The sequence below is a fragment of the Eumetopias jubatus genome, unplaced genomic scaffold (genome assembly GCF_037043125.1).
Source record: "Eumetopias jubatus isolate StellerSeaLion01/CBP00866 unplaced genomic scaffold, mEumJub1_p1.0 scaffold_10, whole genome shotgun sequence".
Classification (NCBI taxonomy): domain Eukaryota; kingdom Metazoa; phylum Chordata; class Mammalia; order Carnivora; family Otariidae; genus Eumetopias; species Eumetopias jubatus.
The window spans coordinates 38,970,904-38,992,125 of NW_028274816.1; the positions used below are offsets into that span (position 1 = coordinate 38,970,904).

General features: G+C 64.4%; 1 protein-coding gene across 2 annotated transcripts in view; it reads left to right on the forward strand.

Annotated features, from left to right (window-relative positions):
* Positions 1-17,296, forward strand: part of ZFPM1 (zinc finger protein, FOG family member 1) — a 67,390-nt gene extending 50,094 nt beyond the window's left edge. The window contains exons 4-10 of one of the 2 annotated variants that reach the window (XM_088027530.1): positions 179-312; positions 9,569-9,671; positions 11,323-11,535; positions 14,179-14,412; positions 14,847-14,942; positions 15,015-15,161; positions 15,286-17,296. In XM_088027530.1, the coding sequence (XP_087883656.1) occupies positions 179-312; positions 9,569-9,671; positions 11,323-11,535; positions 14,179-14,412; positions 14,847-14,942; positions 15,015-15,161; positions 15,286-17,147 (2,789 nt within the window). In that variant the 3' untranslated portion in view covers positions 17,148-17,296. The remainder of the gene's footprint in view (positions 1-178; positions 313-9,568; positions 9,672-11,322; positions 11,536-14,178; positions 14,413-14,846; positions 14,943-15,014; positions 15,162-15,285) is intronic. The other variant, XM_028097398.2, reaches the window with a different exon arrangement.
* Positions 17,297-21,222: the final 3,926 nt, after the last annotated feature.

The following is a 21,222-nucleotide window of genomic DNA, read 5'->3' on the forward strand; positions in this document are numbered from 1 at the left end:
GGGCCGGTCCGGCTCCCAGAACCACACACTGGCCGCCGTCCCCATAACTCAGGCCCCCAGGGCACCCCCATCCCCACCGGGGATGGAGCTGCTGAGCTGGACTGTGCCAGGCAGGTGGCGGGGCTGGGTGGTCGCCGCCAAGGGGCACGCCTCACACCCCCGATGTTTCTCCCCACAGGCGAGCTGGAGCTGCTGCTGCAGGACGGGCAGAGGTGCGTGCGGGCTCGACGCAGCCTCACCGAGGGCCTGTCCTGGGGCCCATTCCGCGGGAACCTCCAGAGCAGAGCCTTGTCCCCTGGGCAAGTGGAACCGGTAAGGAGCCCCACCCCCGGCAACCCCCCCCACCAGCCGCAGGGCCGCAGCCAGGGCACAGGCTGGCCCAGGGCACAGACCCCCTCCGCCCCTGGAGCCAAGCCAGGGTTATGCTCCAGCCTAGGAGCGCCTGCCCCTCCGCGTGCAGTGGGTCGGGAGAGGGGGGCCTGAGGTGTTGGGACCAGGACGGCAGGAAGGAGTTGACTGCCTGGAAGCACATGGAAGCCTTCCTGGAGGAGGTGACATGGGAAGGGCTTTTTGGAAGAGGCCCTTAATGGATGAGTAGAAGCTGGCAAGATAGAGAAAGAAATGGGTGTGTGAAGTGGGAGGCTGGACCTGGCCTTCGTGGACAGGGGCAAGCGAGGCAGTTTTCTGGGAGCTGGGGGACCGCAGCAGCAGAGGCTAAGGTTCAGTTCGTCCCTGTGGGTCCTTCAGGGTCCTTCACCTCCCCAGCACTTCTGGCCTGTGTCAGTAAGAAGCCCACCCGGGCAGCGCCCTCCACTAGTCGCCACCGCCAGGGGGTCACTCGCTTCGGGGTTACTTGTGGACTGCCTTCTGTTTATGGCAAGTCGGTCTGCGTCCTCTCGCATGGGTACAAAGGCCCCTTTGAAAATACATTTTGGGGAAGAAAGGGCACTGATGTATGGGAAACCAGGCAGCTGAATGGGCAGCATGGGGTAGGACCGGAACCAGGAGGGACCTGACCGTGACGTGTATTCAAGAAGCCTCTCCCAGCCCTGCTGCCACTCGCTTGAAAGGCCAGGAGGCACCCGGAGTAGGTCCCCTCAAGCCTGGGCTCAGGCACCCCAGACGTGCAGGCACGGCCACGGCCTGGGCCCTTTTTGATTCCCGATGTTGCATTCAGGTGCGACTTGATCCAGGTGCACCCTGGCTGGCGGGTGCCCCGCAGTGCTGGGCCTCCTGGTCCTCAGGCCCCAGGTGTGGGCCTCTGGTCAGCCTCCGTGTGGTCAGCAGGCAGTGTCAGGGCTGCAGGGAAGGGTCCGCCCACACCTAGAGGCCCCATGCTGCCCTGACAGCCCCATCCGGCTCCAGCCCGACAGAGCCCCCATTTCTCAGCCGCAGAAACCAGGGTGCAGGAACTCGGGCTGCACAGTGTCCACAGGGCTGGTGGGGAGCTGCAGGAGGAGTCCCCAGCTGCAGACCCTCAGACCACCGTTCACAGTACCCACCGGAGTCAGAATCTCTGGGCTGGGGCCTGGGCCTGGGCCTCCAGAGATCTGGGCAGTCTCCCAGGGTCTAAACATGCAGCCCGGCTGAGGCCCCCTGGGCCATCCACACCACCCATCACAGCAGAGCGCCCAGGCTCAGGGGAGCACGTGCAGGCCTCAGCCACTCAGCGGGAGGCTGGCCCAGGACCGAGGGCTCCCAGCCCGTGACCAGGCCATCCCTGTGGCGCAGGGTCCCGATCCCGTGGCCTCCTCCCTCATGGCAGTTTTGCTCCCAGGCAGGTTCCTGAGCTCCTTGAGCTTCTGCTTCCTGAGCCTGTGGGGCCTCAGTGGGGACACAGGGAGGCCCTGAGGGGTCCCTGGGGCCTGAGCCTGCAGACCCTCCAGCATCCCTGCAGAGGAGAGGGTGGGCGGGCAGAGCTGTAGCCGGTCTGCGAAGTGGGGCAGCTGATGGCACACCCGCCTTCCAGGGCAGCTTACCACCACCCTGCAGGACGGCTGACCCTCTTGTCCCATGGCCCAAGCAGGGAGAAAACAGTGGCAACCACAAGGCAGACTTTGGCTCCGCTGCGGGAATGGAGACCCTGGTGTTCAGGGCAGTCTCTTGAGGCAATGAGCTCCCCATCACTGGAGGCATGCAAGCAGCAGTTCTCTTTTCAAAGGGTGGGCTGTTGAGGGGCAGTTCATGGCTGGAAGGAGGAGTGTGTGGGCTGGGAGCTCCCTGGCTCCTAATTCTCATAAGCAGTGACAGGACAAAGGGGTGCAGCTGCGTGCGGCCTGCACCTCTCTCCTCTGCTCCCCCACTCTGGAGACAGTCAGTCCCTCCAGGACACACAGGTGTCGCTCACTGCACACACCGAGGTGCGCCCATCCTTACGCCCAGGCCCTGGTCTTCCCCAGCTGCACCATGGTGAGGCATACTCCCCATTTTACAGATGAGGAAACTGAGTCTCCAGCAGGTTAAGTGACTTGGTAAACTCACCAGGATCAAATAGCAGAGGGAGAATTGCAACCCACGTCTGCTCAAGCGGAGACCCCTGCGGGCTCTGTAAGGACAGGGCTGAGCTGGCCCCAGAATCCTGGCCAGGTCCCCGCCCCGCCCTCCCCTCTGAGGGTTTTGTCCTCCTTGGGCCCGGGGCGCAGGTCAGCCTGGGGAGACTTGGCACGAGGTTGGAGACGCTCTCCAGGCGGAGAGATAATGTCCACGGGGAGCGAGGGACCAGCGCCAGGGAAGCCAGTGGCCTTTGAGGCTCTTGCCGAGGAGCTGAGGGAGGAAGGAACCTCTCAGGCTCTTCCCTGCAGCTTTATCTCCTACAGAATTAAATCCTTGATTAACCCTTATCTCCCCAGCAGGCGCTATCTGCGCCTTGGCGCCGAGTGTCCAGACACACCGTACACGATGATTGATTTCTTAAAGATACGTGCGCCTTTCCGATACTTCATTTATTGTCTAAATATTTTTGCTAACATTTCAGCGAGCCCCTTATCGAGCTCAGCTGATGGGTCCCAGCTCTGTCCCCCATGCACCTCCTACCCCAGATCGTCCTATCAGCCGCCAGGCAGTTTGTCTTAGCTGTTTGGAGAGGAAGGAGAGAGGGGGGCTCTGATAGAGTGTGGCAACCCTTCCCTGCTGGTTTCCTCAGCCCCTGGGCTGCTTGCAGATGGGAGGGGGAATGGAGGGCTCCTCTCACAGTCCACACACACACACACACACACACGACTTTTGGGGGTGGGAGCCCCAGGAAACACACAGCAAGTGCACAGAGCCTGGCCAGGGTTGGGTCAAGAGTGGTTCCTGCACCAACATGCTGTGTGACCTTGGGCAGGTCCCTCCCTGATCCAGCTGTGGCTTCCCCTTCCCAGGATTTGGAAACCCAGCCAACTCTAAAATTTGTAGTCATATACCAAAAAAATGTTCAAAATGGTTGGGTGGCTGGGTGGGTGGGTGGATAGATGGATGGATGGATGGCAGATGGATGGGTGGATGGACGGATGAATGGACGGACGGATGGATGTATCAGTGGATGGATGGACAGACGGTCGGATAGATGGATGGATAGATAGGTGGGTGGGTGGATGGATGAATGAGCAGATGAGCGAACAAATGAATGAGCAAACTCTCATGCCGAGGCTGGCCCACAGTGGCTCGACCCATCTGTCCAGTAGTCCCCCCAGGGCTTACCCACTATAGCCATGAGACCACCATGACATCAGTGAGACCTGGCAGCAGGGGCTGTGGCTGCCCAGGAGGACAGCAGGTCCAATGGGGAGAAGCCCCTTCCGGAGTGGTTGGAATGAGACCAGCTGAGCCCTGCCCTGTCGTGCATCTTCATGCAGGGATCGGCATAGAGGGACCTTGGGTGGGTCTCCCCCATCCCTCAGCTGGAGATGGCAGTGGGGCCAGGGCCCTCAGGGCCCCATGGGCTCTGAGCAGCCCTTGTGCAAGAAGCCTTGAGGCTGGCACCAGGGGTCATTGCCTAGCAGAGCCCAGCCTCCCAGCAGGGCCACCCACCTCTGCCTCTTTGCTCTTATAAGGACACTCGGCACTGGATTTAGGACACTGGATAATCTAGAAGGATGTCATCTGGATTGTCCCTAATTTAATCACATCTGCTAAGACCTTTTTCCAAATAAGGCTGTGTCCACAGGCTCTGGGTAGACATGTCTTTGGGGGCACATTCAGCCTGCTCCACAGAGCTAGCAAGCAGCAGAGCCAGAGTCCAGCCCAGGTTGGCCTCTGACCCTCCATGGGGCAGCCCCTGAGGAGATGGTCAGGTCCAGGCTTGGCTGGAGTACCAGGGTGGTGAGGAAGGCAGTGTGGGGCGCTCTGAGGTGGACGTCCTCTGGACGGGAGGCCTGCCATTGCCCTTTCTGGGTCTCTGACTCCCTCCCCCCCCCCACCTCAGCCTCTCCACCTGCACTTGTAGGAGCAGGGTCTGGGAGATGCTGTGGGTGCAAAGGGTCAAATCAGACCGGCCTCCTGGAGGCCCAGGAGGAGGAACCGCCTGGTCTGAGGGACCCTGGGACACCTCCCGCCACACTGGGGCCAGGGCAGCCATGGGCACCAGACCCACCCTTACAGCTGGCTCCCTCCCTAAGCCCAAGGGCCACCCGAGGGAGAGGGCTGCGGGCCACTTGGCCCACATCCCTGCTGTCCACACAGCTCCCCACATCACCCCCCACCACACTTCATGCTCTTCTCAGCCTGTGTCTCTCGCACGTTCTGCCTCCATTGGTGGTTTCTTATCAGCCTCCCCACTCCAGCATCCACACTGGGAGATCAGGACAGCATGTTCTGTTCATGGTCCCCCCACACCAGGCACACACCAGGCTCTGGGGGACTGTTCAACAAATGAACAGATGGATGGGTGGAGGCAGGAAGTTAAGGATAGGTGGGTGAAGGGGCAAATGGATGGATGGATGGATGGGTGGATGGTTGAGTAGATGGGTGGATGGATGGTTGAGTAGATGGGTGGATGGGTAGGTGGTGGAGGGGTGAATGGATGGATGGATGGGTGGATGGATGAGTAGATGGATGGATGGATGGTTGAGTAGATGGGTGGATGGGTAGGTGGTGGAGGGGTGAATGGATGGTGGGTGGGTGGATGGATGGATGGATGGGTGGATGGATGATGGATGGATGGATGGATGGTTGAGTAGATGGGTGGATGGGTAGGTGGTGGAGGGGTGAATGGATGGTGGGTGGGTGGATGGATGGATGGATGGGTGGATGGATGGTTGAGTAGATGGGTGGATGGGTAGGTGGTGGAGGGGGAATGGGTGGTGGGTGGGTGGATGGATGGATGGATGGGTGGATGGGTGGATGGATGGTTGAGTAGATGGGTGGATGGGTAGGTGGTGGAGGGGGAATGGGTGGTGGGTGGGTGGATGGATGGATGGATGGTTGAGTAGATGGGTGGGTGGGTAGGTGGTGGAGGGGGAATGGGTGGATGGATGGTGGATGGATGAGTAGATGGGTGGATGGATGGTTGAGTAGATGGGTGGACGGGTAGGTGGTGGAGGGGTGAATGGATGGTGGGTGGGTGGATGGATGGATGGATGGATAGGTGGATGGATGGTTGAGTGGATGGGTAGGTGGTGGAGGGGTGAATGGATGGTGGGTGGGTGGATGGATGGATGGATGGGTGGATGGATGATGGATGGATGGATGGATGGTTGAGTAGATGGGTGGATGGGTAGGTGGTGGAAGGGGAATGGGTGGTGGGTGGGTGGTGGGTGGGTGGTGGAGGGGGGAACGGGTGGTGGGTGGGTGGTGGGTGGACGGGTAGGTGGTGGAGGGGGGAACGGGTGGTGGGTGGGTGGTGGGTGGACGGGTAGGTGGTGGAGGGGGGACGGGTGGTGGGTGGGTGGTGGGTGGTGGGTGGGTGGAAGGAAGCGAAGATCACGCACACCCCAGTTCCCGTCCTGTGTACACACACCCACCTCCTGTGGCCCTGGGCATCACTCAGTGCTGTGGGCCTCAGTCCTCATCTGTGAAGTAGGTTCTTTGCAGGGTCTGGGGGAGAGGAAGAGCCGAGGACAGAAAGTCACTTGGCTCTGGGAGGGGGCGAGCAGGACGCAGGGACATGACTCCTCGGGGTGAGCTGAAGGAAGGAGGTGGGTGGGGGCCCTGCCCCAGCCCTGGCCTCCCATGAGCCTGCCCCACAGTGGCCCCGAGGAGGCTGGGGCAGCCCCACTGACCTTCTGCCGGGCGGTCTGGCGCTTCCCCTGCCTGAATGGGGCCCCTACCCCCCTGTCCCCTTGATGCTGTTTCATGAGATGGCCCGCAAGGTTTGGGATCAGCCTCAGATAAAGTCACAGCGGATGGTGCAGAGATAGAGTTTCTGATGGTTATCGGCAGGCACAGAATCCAGACACTGACCTCTTTGTTCGGGGAAACAAGGAGTGGTCTCAGATGCACCCAGAGAACTTCAAGTGGCCGCCCATCATCTCAGGGCCAGGTGGGGCCATCCTGGAGCCAGGAGGAACAGGCACGACCCCAAGGGGCTGCAGCCTGGGTGGGTGGAGAGGCTTCTTCCTGAACCCGGACACGGCCGGTCCAGGGTGAGCTGGACCCAGATGGGACCCGGGGGTGCCTGTGGAGGGAAGGTGGCCGGCAGCACAGGCCAGGCAGGGAAGCAACACATAGCCCCTCCCAGGCTTACACCCCACATCCCTGCGTACGGGCAGCGCAGCACCGGCCGGGAAGAGGGCCTGCCTCGGCCCAACGCCTTCAGCCACCAGAGAAAGGGGCTTCTGTTCCTGGGCTGCTCAGAACTGGGGGGGTTGGGGCAGAAGGAGAGAAAAACCCGTCAGACCCTCCCCAGCTGGTGGCCCCACACCCCTAGGACCAAAGCGCAGGCCTGGGAGAGAGGCCATGGAAGGTCATGTCCCCAGCCGCCCCCATTCAAGTGGCGGGGGGGCCATGCCCCAGCATCAAGGGGTCACGGGCCGAGTCGGGCGGCCCCAGACCCCCCGGCCCGTTCTGCTCCTTTCCCTGTCCTCCCGGCCTGCCCGCCGTCGCCACGCGGGCGCTGGGCCCTGGCGGGACCGCAGCGCTGCCGCCCTCGCTCGCGGGCAGTACACGGAGAACGAGGGGTTCTGCAGCGTCAGCAAAGCCGTGCGCGTTTTTATCATGCTGGGAGCACGCAGCTTCTGCGAGTGATAAGCATTAAACCTACCGGGAGGCTGTCAGTCTCAGTTTGAGGGTTAGAAATATTGGGACGAATAATTAGATTTCATATCGTTACCACAGCGCCAATCGGAGGATCAGGCAGATTAATTTTTTTCACCCTCCTCTGCTCATTAATATTCATTAGAGACTCAGGAGGCCCGGCCCCGCCTTGCTGCAAGCCGCTCTCCAGGTCAGTGCAGCTGGACGTGGGGGCCACCGGTCACCTGCCGCGGTGGCAACCCCGCCCGGCCGCTGTGCCCCCTCCCCCCCCCCCCGCAACTGTGGCCCCAGCAGAAGCCTTTGAGCTGGCGGGACCCCCAGCTGTGGGATCACCAGCTGTCTGCAAAAAGCAGGGTTTGCCTGTCGTGGCAGAGATGGTCTCCCTGAGTTGACCTGTGGCAGTTGCTGACCTGGGGCCCCAGTGGACCCCAGCCTTCTGCATCCAAAGGCTCAGCCCTCACCTGCTGTGTCCTGCCGGTCGAAGGGAAGGTGAAAGCAAGGAGGCAGGGGGGCTCCTGTTTTCTGTGTGCTGGTTGCGCACAGGTGGGCACGGCTGGAAGGGAGGGCTTCGCGCAGATCGATGCTTCCAGTGCCCTAGGAGGGGCTGAGTGGCAGAGAGGCCTCGACCACCCAGCCCCACCACCGGGAGCAGGTAGCAAGGCGATGGCAGGCCTGCGACAAGCACGTGGATTGGGTCACAGCTCCGAGCATGAGGGGCAGTGCCCATTTGCAGAGAGGGCAGGCATGGGTGCAGGCCGCTTCTGCTCCCATGGCTAGAGCTTGGCCCCCTGGCCACTAGTCGCCACTTGCCCCTTCCATGGCCACCCCACTGGCCATGCTGCCCCAGCCTTGTTAGGGGTCTCCCCAGGAGCGCTTGGCTCGTGGGCCTGAGCCTGCCGCAGGGTAGGGACGAGCGGGCAGAGTGGACAGAGGGCTAACCTCGGATTGCAGGGTGGTACTCAGCTCAAGGTCACAGCAGGGGAGGCCACGCCTGGCCTGGACCCCAAAGCCCGGCTCCCGAGCCTGTGGTGTCCATGGGCAGGTGGCAAAGCCCAGGGAATCACCCGGGCTTGGACCTGGCAGGGAGGTACCCAGAATCGGAGGACACCTCACACACCATCATGTCCCACCATGGTGGTGTCCCGGCTGGCGGCTGCGTGGGCCCCTGGGGTGCACACAGCCACCCAGTCTAGGTGGCAGCGTTTCCAGGTGATACTTGTTCTCCGACGCAAGGTCCCCATGCACCATTTCTGAATAAAATGCACTTATTTGCATAAAACAAAAGCCCCAAAGTGGGTGCGTACTGTGCCTGGTGGCAGAGCTTGGGCACCCCTGGTCGGAGCAGCCGGCCCAGACCCCAGGCCTGGCACTAGGGCTGAGGGCCCGATGTGGCAGGGGTCACCCCAACCTCCTAGGGCAAAGCCAGGCCAGGGTTCTGCCCCCACAGACCTGTGCCTGGTCTCAATGTCTGACCAGGGGCCAGGCCGCAGAGCGGGGCCGCGGGCTGCCCTCCCTCCCTGGCACCAGTGTGCTTCCTCTCCTGCTGGGGTGGCCCTGGGTGTCAGAAATCAGGGAGCCCCACTCTGCAGGCCCCCAGCAGCAGCAGCCTCATGGGCTGAGCCCAGAGCACTCTTGCCTTCCAGGCACTGCAAAGGCCCAGCTTGCGGACAGAGCCAGGAGGAGGAGGTGGATGGGCGAGGTGGTGCTGGCGTGAGCCACACCATTTGCCCCCTCTCCCCCTCCGCCCTAACCCCACACACGGATGTCAGTCTCTGGGAGCCGCAGGGAGGCCAAGCCATCCTTGGCATGGGGTCATGTTGCTGCCTGGGGGCCTCAGCTACTGGGCCCAGGAGGATGTGCTTGTGTCTGCCGTGGGCTGGCCTCAGGGTGGACGGGACAGAGGTGGGCCTGCCATGCCCTGTAGCAGGCAGGGAACCACCCCCCAACCTTGGGGAGGACCTAGAAGCCCCTCTCTGGGGAGACACCGTCTCCTCAAGGCCACTCTCAGCCTCAGCTCTGGGAGCTCACTTTGGGGGCCTGTGTGGGAGGAACCTGTGCTCGGTCTGGCCCGTGTGCCCCACGGGCTGCCCCGTAGCACCCAGCAGCCTGCCACAGCAGGGAGGCAGGGCGAGAACACAGATGTGGGCGCGAATCCCGGCTCCGCCGCTCCCTGGGCCTCAGTTTCCAAGAGGGTCCAATGCCCCGCACGTGGGAGGTGCCGGCTGCCTGCTCGTTGTTGGCTGCACAGCGCCCAGTTAGGGGCAGCAGGCTGCAGCCTGGCCTCCCTGCCAGGGGGTCACGGACTCCTCCCTGGGTGCCACGCGGGACCCTCGGCCAGCGTCTTCCCATGCCGGGTCCTTGATGAGCCCCCTCCTCCCCCCCCCCCCCCCACCAGGGCCCTGCCCTGACGCTGCTGCTGGAGGACCAGCCCTGCTGGCTGACGTCGCTGCCGCAGGCCCTGACCGAGGCCGAAGCCAACGCGGAGATCTACAGGAAGGGTTGGTATCATGGCGCTTCCCTCGCGGCCTTCCGGCAGGTGGGGACCACTCAGCTGGCCCTTAAAGGGAAAGCAGCCTGCCGGGCTGAGCAGAGTAGGCGAGCTAGGGCCAGGCCTCCGGGCACCCTGGTTGAAGAGGTCAGCCCTGGGGTCTCGGGGGCCCGGGGCACTGCTGCTTTTCCTGGGCCTCTGGGAGACCGCCAGAGTCAGCAGAGAATCCCAGGCCAGGTGGGCCAAGGTACCAGCTAGACCATAGTCCTATGTGGTCTGGCTCGTCCTGGGGAAGAGCAGGAGGGCCATGTTCAGACCCAGCCTTGTGGGGCCGGGGCCACGTTCCCTGGCCTTCTCAGGCCTCTGTTTCTGGGCCTGCCTCCCTGCACCTTCTAGAAGGTGTGGCCCGGGAGGGAGGAGGGGGAGCATCCCCCTCCCCTATTGCTCAGTTCAGACAGCTCAGGCCACTCAGACGTGAGGCAGGGGCTTCCATCGCCAAGCCCACGGTCCCGCCTGCCTGGGAGGTTTGACCCCTAAGCGAAGGGTGACACGGTCTTCTCGGTGTGTGACAACCAGCATGTCAGGGCAGTGGAGATCCCCTCCGTCCCCAAGGGGATGATGCCAGCACAGAGTCGTGACAATTTCTACGGCCACACTAGGTCTGTCCAGCCAGCGTGGCCGTCGGGAGGGTGTATGCCCAGCAACCACAGGAGAGGGCCTCATTCCCCAGTGGGGGGCTCTGTTTTGCTGGAATGTTCGGGGGGGTGCCACGGCCATGTCGCCTCCCTGCACGCAGCACATTCAGCTGAATGCTCCCGGAGGAGCCAAAGCCCTGTCCTGCGGGCAGCTCTCATTTCAGGAGGGAGCCAGAGGCCGTCAGGGGCAGGCCTGGCGGCATGTGCCCAGCCCAGGGGGCCTTGTGGGCAGCCCCTTCCTCCAGCTCTGTCCCCACATGGGAGCCTCCGTGGCTTGATGGAGGTCCAGCGCAGGTGCTGAGCCCAGCGTCTGGGAACTTGGGCCACCCTTCACCCCTCTGTCCCCCTCCATGGGTGGGGGAGGATCCCAGCCCCCGACCCATCAAGGGGTGCTTGGAGGTGCTGTCAGCCCTGGGTTTGTACACCCAGCCAGGAAGCAGTCCAGTTAGTGCTGCTTGGCCTGCCCCTCCCGCCCCGATCAGCAGGACTCTGGCCACTGTCTGCCAGGCAGGACAAGGTCCTCACGGGAGCTGACGGACGCGAGGCTGGCCTGGGGTGTAGGGTTCCTGGTGGCCTCAAGCAGGGTGCAGGAGGTGAGCAGGCGGGTGCCTGGGTGGCTGGCAGAGGCTGCCCCCTGCTGGCTACCGCGGGAACGGTGGCTCCTGGTGGAGCTGTGAGAAGCGGGAGTGCCTGCCTGGCAGCCCCTGGCCCCTGGCCCAGGGCCCTGCTGCCTGTCCCTCAGGCCACCCTTCTTCCAGGCAGCCGTGCGTCTTCAGGGCCCTCCCACTAGGTGGGAGCGGGCAGGCCCAGGGAGCCAGACGGTCACCCCCTGACCAGGGCCTGGATTCCATCCCCCACCTCAGACTTCAGACCCCTGGTCTCCAAGAGGGGGCCGTGGGGAGGGGCTCGGGATGGTAGGGTGAGTCGCCCGTGGCCCTCCCGCCACCGAGGATTTTGCCCCCACAGATGAAGCCCTCTGGTGCAGACTCACCAAGCCGGTGCCCGCGGGCGGACTGCTGAGCGTGCTGCTCACGGCGGCCGAGCCCCAGGGCACCCCCAGCCACCCTGTGAAGGAGGAGCCAGCAGAGCCTGAGTGCCCAGCCCCCGCACATGCAGACATCCAGCTCCTGCCCCAGCAGGCCGGCATGGCGTCCATCCTGGCCACAGCGGTCATCAACAGTGAGTACATGACCCGTGCCACCTGGGCTCCGTGGACCCACAACGGTGGGTTACCACTGGGATCTGAGCAGAGCAAGCCGTGCTGCAGCCGAGGAGTGTGGGCACGGGGGTGGGCCCCACGTGCTCTCACCCCACCAGCTGGGCGGGGAGCCAGGCCCAGCTGCAGCTTTCGAGCAGAGCAGGCTACATGCCCACGGTGGGATGCTGAGCAGCAGCCTGGCTCCCACGCCGGCAGATGACAGGGCCGCGTCTACACGCTAGACACGGCCAAGCGTCCCCTGGGGGCACAACGACCCCGTGAGCACACCTGGGGTGAGAGCGCCCCGTCGCTCACTCCCTGCTGGGATGCTCTCGGAGTCAGAGTGTCACTGCGAAGTAGGGTTTACTCTGCTGCACTCCTGCCATCCACACTGAACCAAGGGGTCTGGGGTCACCCAGCCTGTCCCGAGGGCACCACCACTCCTGAGTGGCACAGACAGCCTTACGAGGACCGGGGGGGGGGGTGGCCTCGAGCACGATGCATCTCCTGAAGGTGGGGACACGATCATAGGATGGCCGTGGCCAACTTTATTGGGGGTGCTGGGGCCCAAGCCCAGCACGGTGGTTCTCCCAAAGTGGTTCCAGGCAAGGGCCAGGATTTCCTCTCAGAGCAACGGGGACCCAACCAGGGGGGCTTTTATTTAGTGAAGGGTAGGATCCAACTGCAGGGCTGCGAACTTAGAAGTGACCTTTTGAGGAAGTCAAACGTGAGGAGGGCTGGAAGCACAGGCTGGATGGGGAACCTGCCCTGGCCCACTCTGAGCACCCTGACCCCAGATGGCTTTGGGACACCAAAGGGGAGCCCTGGAGGCGGCTGGGGGCCAGGCAGCGGGGGTGCACAACATCCTGGCTGTGGAGAGACCAAGGGCAGAGACGGGCCCACGGAGCTGAGTGAGCAGGAGAGACGGAGTGTGCGGAGGGGACATGCTGGCGTTGCTGGAACTCAGGCAATCCTGGTGTGCATTTGTGGGCTGGTGGAAATGACGGGGGGGCGGGGAGAGGGCCGAGCTGCACGTGTGAGATTCACCCCCCAGAGCCCTCCAGGGAGCGTGGGGGACTGGGTGCAGGACCCTGTCCAGACACAGGTTGCGGGGAGAGGGGTGACTGGAAGGGGCTCTCTCCAGGGCCAGGACGGCCACCTTACCTTGGTCGCCAGGAACATCTGGTGCCCACGGTGGCCCAGCAGGGTCAGTCCCGTCCCCAGCGCTGAGGCGGTGGGGCCGCTCCGAGGTGCTGGGAGAGCTTTCTCCCCTTCAGTCTAAGGCTTTGGTGTCCACGCCTCACCCTGAAACAGGACTTGTTGCCATTGTGGGCTAGAAAAGCCTCAATACAGAGTCCATCATACCTGGTTTAATTCTTGAGACTCAACCACTCTGGCCTCTGTTTTCTCACCTGTGCAACGGGGTCGTGGTAACACCAGGCATCTGTGTAGGTTACCTGCACCACCAGGACTCGGCTGTGGTCAGCCCTGGGGGTAGGGGGACCATGACCGTCCTCACCAAACCTCAGGGCTAAGGCCAGGGCTTGAAGGGGCCTCTGAGGCCCCCTGCCCCTCTCCCCACCCACAGCCAGCAGCACCATTCCCAGCCCTGGCCCCATAGGTATAGAAACAAACCCACCAGGGGCCTTTCAGAGCTCAGCGCCTCAGCTAATAGAGAACAGAGCTGCCCTGAGGACCCTGTCTGCCACAACTGTGGACCCAGGATAAACCTCAGAGACACCGGGATAAGAATTGGGTCCTAAGCTGCACTAGAGCCCAGACACGTCCCAGAGCCCAGAACAAGCCCTCCCCCTGCCCTGTCTTCAGCCAAGGGGCCATGGAGCAGAGACAAACAGCATTCCGCAGCATCCTGCTCAAAGACCCTGAGAACCACCTGTCAGAGACCTTCACCAGCTGGGACCCCCCCCCCAGCCCCCACAATCTAAGCTCCTATAAACCGAAAAGTCCCAGGCCACCTGTCTTGAGATAAACGTGAATTAAGCAATGTTGGCCCATCAGTACTTGATGTGAAACCGCTGCGGGGAGAGCGAACGGGAGACACAGGGCGAGCTGCTCTTCCTCTGCAGCCCCCAGCCTCACCCCACCCTAGGCCGCCCAGAGCCACGCTCCTCTCTCGTCCTCCTGCCCGTGTGCTTCACGGGTTCCCCATGCACCTGGCTGCTCAGACCTGCTCCCACGAACACGCACGTTTCCTCCCCGACAGGGGCCCAGGTCCACGCCATCCCTCAAGCCCCCTCACAGCACACAATCACCGGCACGTGGCCAGCCCCCCTCCCTCGGGTGCCTGTGGGCATAGCCACAGCCCTTCCGCGGGCGCCTGCTGAAGCTCCGGCATCTCTTTGCGGGGCTCACTGTTGGGAGGCAGCCTGGGGGCCAGCCTGGGGGGTTACTCAGAGACCCCCCCCCCCCATCCATGCAGTCCTGGGGCATCCTGGAGAGCTAGAAAACCCAGTGACCAGGAGGGAAGGCCCCATTCACAAACCTCACTCCTCAGGAAGCCAGGGGCCCTCGGCGCCAAGCCCTCCGTTTCTCGAGGCTCCATGCCTTGCCCTGAGTTGCGGGCTCCCCCCTCAGCCTGTGCCCACCTCTCCCTCGCCCCACAGAAGACGTCTTCCCCTGCAAAGACTGTGGAATCTGGTACCGCAGCGAGAGAAACCTGCAAGCCCACCTGCTCTACTACTGTGCCAGCCGCCAGACCACCGGCTCCACGGCCGCAGCAGCCGCCGCCGACAAGCCCAAGGAGACCTACCCCAACGAGCGCGTCTGCCCCTTTCCCCAGTGCCGCAAGAGCTGCCCCAGCGCCAGCTCCCTGGAGATCCACATGCGCAGCCACAGCGGTGAGCACCACGCCCCTCCCCGGGACCCCGCTGCGGTCTGCAGCACCACGCCCCCTCCCCAGGACCCCTGCGGTCTGCAGCACCACGCTCCTCCCCGGGACCCCGCTGCGGTCTGCAGCACCACGCCCCCCCCCCCCCCCCCGCTGCAGTCTGCAATGCAGTGTGCATGCCCACCCAACAATGCATTTCTGTCCTATCTGGCTCCTGGTGCCCACCCTGCCAGATAGACCCGTGTTATTCCCCTAGGGCACCTCACAGTGCTGAGTATATGGCCCACCGGTGCTCATCAGAATGGTCAGCTCGGGGCCGGGCCCTTGCCACAGTCCCAGGGGACAAGGGGCAGAGGAGGCAGGGTTTAAACAGAGCCCCCATGTCACAGGTCCTTGGCCAGCTGGGCTCCAGGAGCCCACCCCTCACTCAGCCCTGTGTTCCAGGAGAACGCCCTTTTGTATGTCTGATCTGCCTGTCGGCCTTTACCACCAAGGCCAACTGTGAGCGGCACCTCAAGGTGCACACAGACACGCTGAGCGGTAGGTGGGGGCTGGGAAGGGGATTGGGGGGGCACCCCACCCCAGGGCCCTGATACCACAGCCTGCCTGCAGGTGTCTGCCACAGCTGTGGCTTCATCTCCACCACAAGGGACATCCTCTACAGCCACCTGGTGACCAACCACATGGTCTGCCAGCCGGGCTCCAAGGCTGAGATCTACTCACCAGGGGCCGGACACCCCACTGCCAAGCTCCCCCCAGGTGAGGCCCTGGGCTGGGAAGGGATGGGGTTTGTCCTAATGGCAACCAGGGGTCAATTTCAATCTTGGCCCTCCGCCACCTCTACCCAGTCCAGTTCTCCCCTTCCCACCCTACCCCTCCTCAGGTCTGGCCCAGGTAAGTCCTGCTCCAGCCCTGAAGTGTGGCCCCTGGGGTCTCCCTGCAGACAGCCTGGCCAGCTTCCAGCAGCACACGGCCCTGCACGGCCCCCTGGCTTCTGCCGACCTGGGCCTGGCGCCCACCCCATCCCCAGGACTGGAGAGGAAGGCCCTGGCAGAGACCACCAATGGAGAGGCCAGAGCCGCCTCCCAGAATGGGGGCAGCAGCGAGCCCCCGGCAGCGCCCCGGGCCATCAAGACGGAGGCCACAACGGAGGAGCCCGAGGCGGAACCAGGGCCCACGGCCGCATCGCGGTCACCCTCACCGCCCAGCCCCGCTCCGGCCAGGGTGAAGGCCGAGCTGACCAGCCCCACGCCCGGCTCCAGCCCCGGACCCGGCGAGCTGGGGCTGGCAGCCGGCGCGCTCTTCCTGCCGCAGTTCCCCGCCGCGCCCCCGGCCTCAGAGATCCTGGCCAAAATGTCCGAGCTCGTGCACAGCCGGCTGCAGGCGGGAGCGGGGTCGCAGGCCGGCCTCTTCGCGGGGGCCCCCAAGGGCGCCACGTGCTTCGAGTGCGACATCACCTTCAACAACGTCAACAACTTCTATGTGCACAAGCGCCTCTACTGCTCCGGCCGCCGGCCGCCCGACGACGCGCCCCCCGCGCGCAGGGCCAAGGTGCCCGCGACCCCCACACGCGCGCCCCCGGGCCCACCGCCCCCAGAGGCCGATGCGAGGCACGCGTCGCCAGGCTCCGGGACGCGCGAGGACGAGGCGGGGGGCGCAGCCACCCCCGAGGCCGAGCCCGAGGCCGAGGGGGGCGGCCGGGGCCGGGAAGGCAGTCCAGGTAGCCCGAACCCGGGCAGCGGGGCGGACGAGGACGACGACCCCCGCCGGACGCTGTGCGAGGCCTGCAACATCCGCTTCAGCCGCCACGAGACCTACACGGTGCACAAGCGCTACTACTGTGCCTCGCGTCACGACCCGCCGCCGCGCCGGCCCGCGCCCGCCGGGACCCCCGGGACCCCCGCGCCGGCGGCGCCCTCTGCGCCTGCCGCGCCGCCCGTGCGCACGCGCAGGCGCCGCAAGCTGTACGAGCTGCACGCGGCCGGCCCCGCCCCGCCCCCCGCCGCCGGCCCCGCCCCCGCGCCGCTCGGCCCCGCCTCCGAGCCGCCCGCGTCGCCGTCGCCCAGGCCCGGAAGCGGAAGCAGCGGGCCCGACGCCGCCGACGGCCCCATCGACCTGAGCAAGAAGCCGCGGCGGCAGGCGCCTGTGCCTGCGCCCGGCTTACCTGCGCTGGCCGACTACCACGAGTGCACGGCCTGCCGCGTGAGCTTCCACAGCCTCGAGGCCTACCTGGCGCACAAGAAGTTCTCGTGCCCTGCCGCCCCGCGCCAGCTGCGCGCCGCCCCCGAGGACGCGCCCGGCGGCGCCGTCGTGTGCCCCTACTGCCCGCCCAACGGCGTGGTCCGCGGCGACCTCATTGAGCACTTCCGCCTGGCGCACGGCCTGCTGCTGGGCCAGCCCCCCGCCGGCCCCGGCCCCGGCGCCCGGACGCCCTCGCCCGCCCCCCCCCGCGACGGCCTCAACGGCCAGGAGCCGCGGGAGCCGGCCCCCGGCGCGGCGGACGACAGCCCCCGGCCCGGCCCGCCGCCGTCCCCGAGCCCCGAGGCGGTGCTGCCGCCCCCGCCGACGCCCCCCTCCCACTCGGACAAGGGCGTCCAGACCCCCGGCAAGGGGGCGCCGGCGCCCGCGCCTCCCGGCAGTCACCGGTACTGCCGCCTGTGCAACATCAAGTTCAGCAGCCTGTCCACCTTCATCGCCCACAAGAAGTATTACTGCTCCTCGCACGCGGCCGAGCACGTCAAGTGAGCGGCTGCCACACTACAGCCGGAGCGCGCCTGGCGCCCCCGCTGCAGCCGGGGCGGGGGCGCGCCGAGCGCTGGTCTCGGCAGAGGGGCTGCGGGGGACAGCGCCCGCCCGGACCCTTGGCACTTAATAAAGAAGTTCAGTTTGATGAACACCGTAGCGCAGCGGCCTAGTTCTCTGAGCACGGGGGCCCGGTGGGTGGGGGCGCACACAGGGCCGCCCTTCGGGCTCTGGCTGTGCCCTGGGCACCGAGAGGCTCGACGCCGCCGCCGCCGCCGCCGCCGCCGTTGGGAGCGTAGACATGGGCCACGGCCAGGGTCACGTGGTCAGTGGCCCTAGAGCTGGACCGAACCCCCGGTCAGTCTGATGCCACAGCACACACTGGTAATCGCTGCCCTGCAGGCTGCTCTGGACCCACGTGGGTCATTGGGGAGCAGGCACTGCTCTTCTGGGCCCTCTGCTGCTGTCCTCCAGGATGCTACCAGAAGTTCTGGGTTGGCCACCAGCTACCAAAGGGAAGGACTTCCTACTGGCCAGCCAACAGGGGACCGCGAAGGCCTGTGCTTGCCAAGGCTAGTGGGGAGAGAAGGGACGGTGAGACAGCCGACAGGCACCAGGGGACACGGTGGGCAAGGGAGGGGGCATCAGGCCCCACAGCGTACCCTGGAGCTAGTGGGAGCCAAATCCTGAGCTGGGTGTAGCGTGGCACCTGTGGGGGCCACCCCCACCCCAGTCTGCCTAACTGTACCTGGGCCACCGCGGGACCCGGGCAACCACACCCAAGCAGAGTCCAGCCATGGTCTTGTCACCCTGCTAGAAAACACTCATCCACTTTTCCAACTTTGCTTGAAGGAGCAGAGTTTCTTACAAGCACTTTTACACCGAAGCCTATGGGGGAATGGAAGTGAACTCTGACCTTTGATCTTTCTCTGTCTCAAGGTAATAGAGGTGCTTCCCGCCATCCACTCAGGCTCACTCTCCTTGCTCAAGGCACGTGTCTCTCCCAGCCCTTGTGGGGCTACGAAGACCATGTTTGGACAAGATCGGCCACGGGTCATCCACAGGCCCCTGCCCGTCTGACACGCGAACACACACCAGCACCCCCCACACCCCCCACATCCCTCACTGGGCCTGACCAGACAGGGCTGCTCCGCCCAGGCACTGCAGGCAGGGCTCCCACACCCTCCTAGGGCCCGCTCTGGGGAAGTCAGTGGAGGCAGGGTCCCAGGGGAGCCACGCTGCCTCCCTCCAAGATGCCTGGCCTCTGCCACCCAGGCTTGGGGCAGAGGAAGCCCTCAGACCCTCAGCCCTGCTCCTTGTTTGCATTGTTCCGCATGAATTTGCATGGAGGGTTCAAGAGGCTTTGCCTCTGAGTCAGACCAGCGGATGAAAGCAGACATTACCGATGTCGGCGCATACTGTCATTAAAAACTTAAACCTAATGCAGAGTGAATTTTACTGTGTATAAATTGTAAAATAAAATCTTTAAAGGGGTGCTGGGGAACATGAGAGATATGGCTCCTGATGAGCAACAGATGCTGAAAGGGGAGAAACCCAACACAGCCTGGGTGGGATGGGGGAGGCAGGCATGCAGAGTGTGAATGAGAGGGGGCCGTGGCTGGGACTGCGTGTCCCTCTGCGGGTTTTTCTGGGCTTCCTGAATGTCGCCTTCACACTCCCCTGGGGGGCCCTGCAAGGACATCGCGTGCGGGCAGGTTGCTAACACTTAACAGTGAGAAAGTGAAAGATCCCCGCAGTGTCCCCGGGGGCCACCCAGTCCTAATGTGCAGGCTCTCCCCGCACAGTCTCCCGGGGGAGGGGGTCGCACAGGATTCAGTGCCCTCCATCTCTCTCTAGCCCAGCCTCTTCTGAGCGCCTGACCTACCTGTGTCCCTCCAGAGCCCCACCCGTCTTCCCCTGCTTCTGCGCAAACACGGTCACTGCCAGCAACCTTTGCTCCTCAAGCCAGTGATGTATGCCACCCTCACCCACTCACGCCTCCCTTTCAGCAGCAGCTCTTGAATTGCCCAAGCGCACCTTCCCCCACCCGCCACCTGCACCTGGCTCCCAGGTCTGCGACTTTGCCTTTGTCCTCCCTCAACCCCACTTCCAAACATTAGCAGCGGGTCTGATAGGTTCTACCGCTGGGGACAGCGGCCGCTTCTCCCTGACCCATGGCCTGGCCACTGCTGGGCTCCTGGGCTGGCCTCGCACCCTGCTTCAGGCTCTCGGGAGTTCCCGCCGCACAGAGGTGGGCTCCGAGCCCTGCTCGCCCACCATGCCGCTCAACGCTGCTCCACGCCACCCTGGCCGCCAGGATCCGCTCCCCGGGAAGGGCTGCCCTTCACGGCACATAGCTCTCGGCCTAGGGACCTTCCCTGACCCTCCACCATGACACCACAACAGGACTCACTCTTGGGACCCCTGCCTGTCACGCCTTCCCCACGGGCCTCGCCTGCCTTGACCAGTGCCTCCTGCGCACCCGGCACCTGGCACTGGGCGGGGCACGCGGGTCACTGATGGCATGAGGGAATGAAAGGCCATGGGGTGAGCAAGCCCCACCCCCACCCCTGCAGCCAGCCCCACCTGTCCACACCCAGGACATCTTCCTGATCCTGAACCCGTTCTTCTGCCAGTCTCCTGCCTTCGACTGCCCTCCACACTGCGCCAACCACATCTCCCTAGAGCCAGCTTTGACCAGGTGGTGCCCAGCCACAGCTCCTTGGCACACACAGCACACGGTCCACATTCGAGGTCACCACCCGATCCCATCTACTCCTAACTGGCCATCCCCCCAGAGTCTGTTGTGCAGCCCCACGCCCCGGTCATCACTGCGCACTGCCCTGCACATCCCACCCGCCATCCCCGTGCTGCCGGCTCACGCCCTGGTTCTAGCAATTCCTGCAGGTGGGCATTCCTGACGCCAGGGGTCAGCAGCGACTCATTTCTATGGGCCAGCAGGCCCCCCCCAAGCAGCCTACCCTTGTTCTCTGGCAGGTGGGGGATGGGAGGGAGGGGCTGGATGGGGGGCAGTGAGGTCCCAGCTGGGATGGAACACGGGGGAGCACAGAGAAGCAGCCAGCACAGGAGGGGCCCAGGCTGGGGTGGGGCCCTGGGCAAGGGGCGCAGTGGAGGAAGCCACCAGGGTGTCCCCTGAAGCTACGGCCCAGCCTTGCACGCACACCTGCCCTCACTCTCACCGGGAGCTCTCACAGGAAGCAGTGGCCCTGGGCTTCCCTGTACTTCTCTTCCCGTCCAGCCAGAACGAGCCTCTCCCTGATGGGGCAGCCACCCCTCCACTCCTGGAGACCACGTAGGAGAGCGTCCCTGAGCCTGGAGAACACAGGTTCCCTGGCCAGCCTGAGAAAGGCCCACACAGCAGGTGCTCAGAGCTTGTTAGCGCCTTTCTTATCAGCCTAACAGGAGATTGTATCTCACGGGGAGGGAGGCGGGGGGGGGGGGGGGGGAGGCAGGTGTCTGCCCTTCGGAACCCGGGATGGGATGACCAGACCAGCACCTGCTCGCAGAGCCCGTGTTTGACCGCCCCCCAGCCCTGCACCCCATCCCGCTACTGCTCTGCCATTCATCCGTCATGCGGCTGAGCCTTCAGAAGTCCAGACTACACGGAACAGAAGCAGCCACGGCACAGGCTCCACGCTCTCGGGTCAATAGGGGCCAGCCCCAGTGAGCCTGCTGCCGCCGCTCTGGACAAAGCCAACCCTGGTCCCAGTAAGGCCAACCCGGACGGTCTGGAGAGGGCAATGGCCACCGGGGACGGCCCCTGCACACCTTCACAAGGTCAGAGGTCAGGGCAGTGGAGGACAGTAGAGAACTAGAGACAAACTCAGAACGATAAGCGTATCGAGACCCTAGACCATTTAAAAGCTTTGCACGGCAGGAGGGAGGAGAGGGGCCGCCAGCTGGCTCTGTGCTATTTGGGCTCCCCAGAAGTATAGCACGCGCCCTGTCTCCAAAGACTCCAAACGCATAAACTTGGACAACGCCAGCATCTGAGGACCACTTTTTTTTAGAGACACAGGTGACCCTGACCGCCCACTGCAGGGGGAGGGGCAGGACC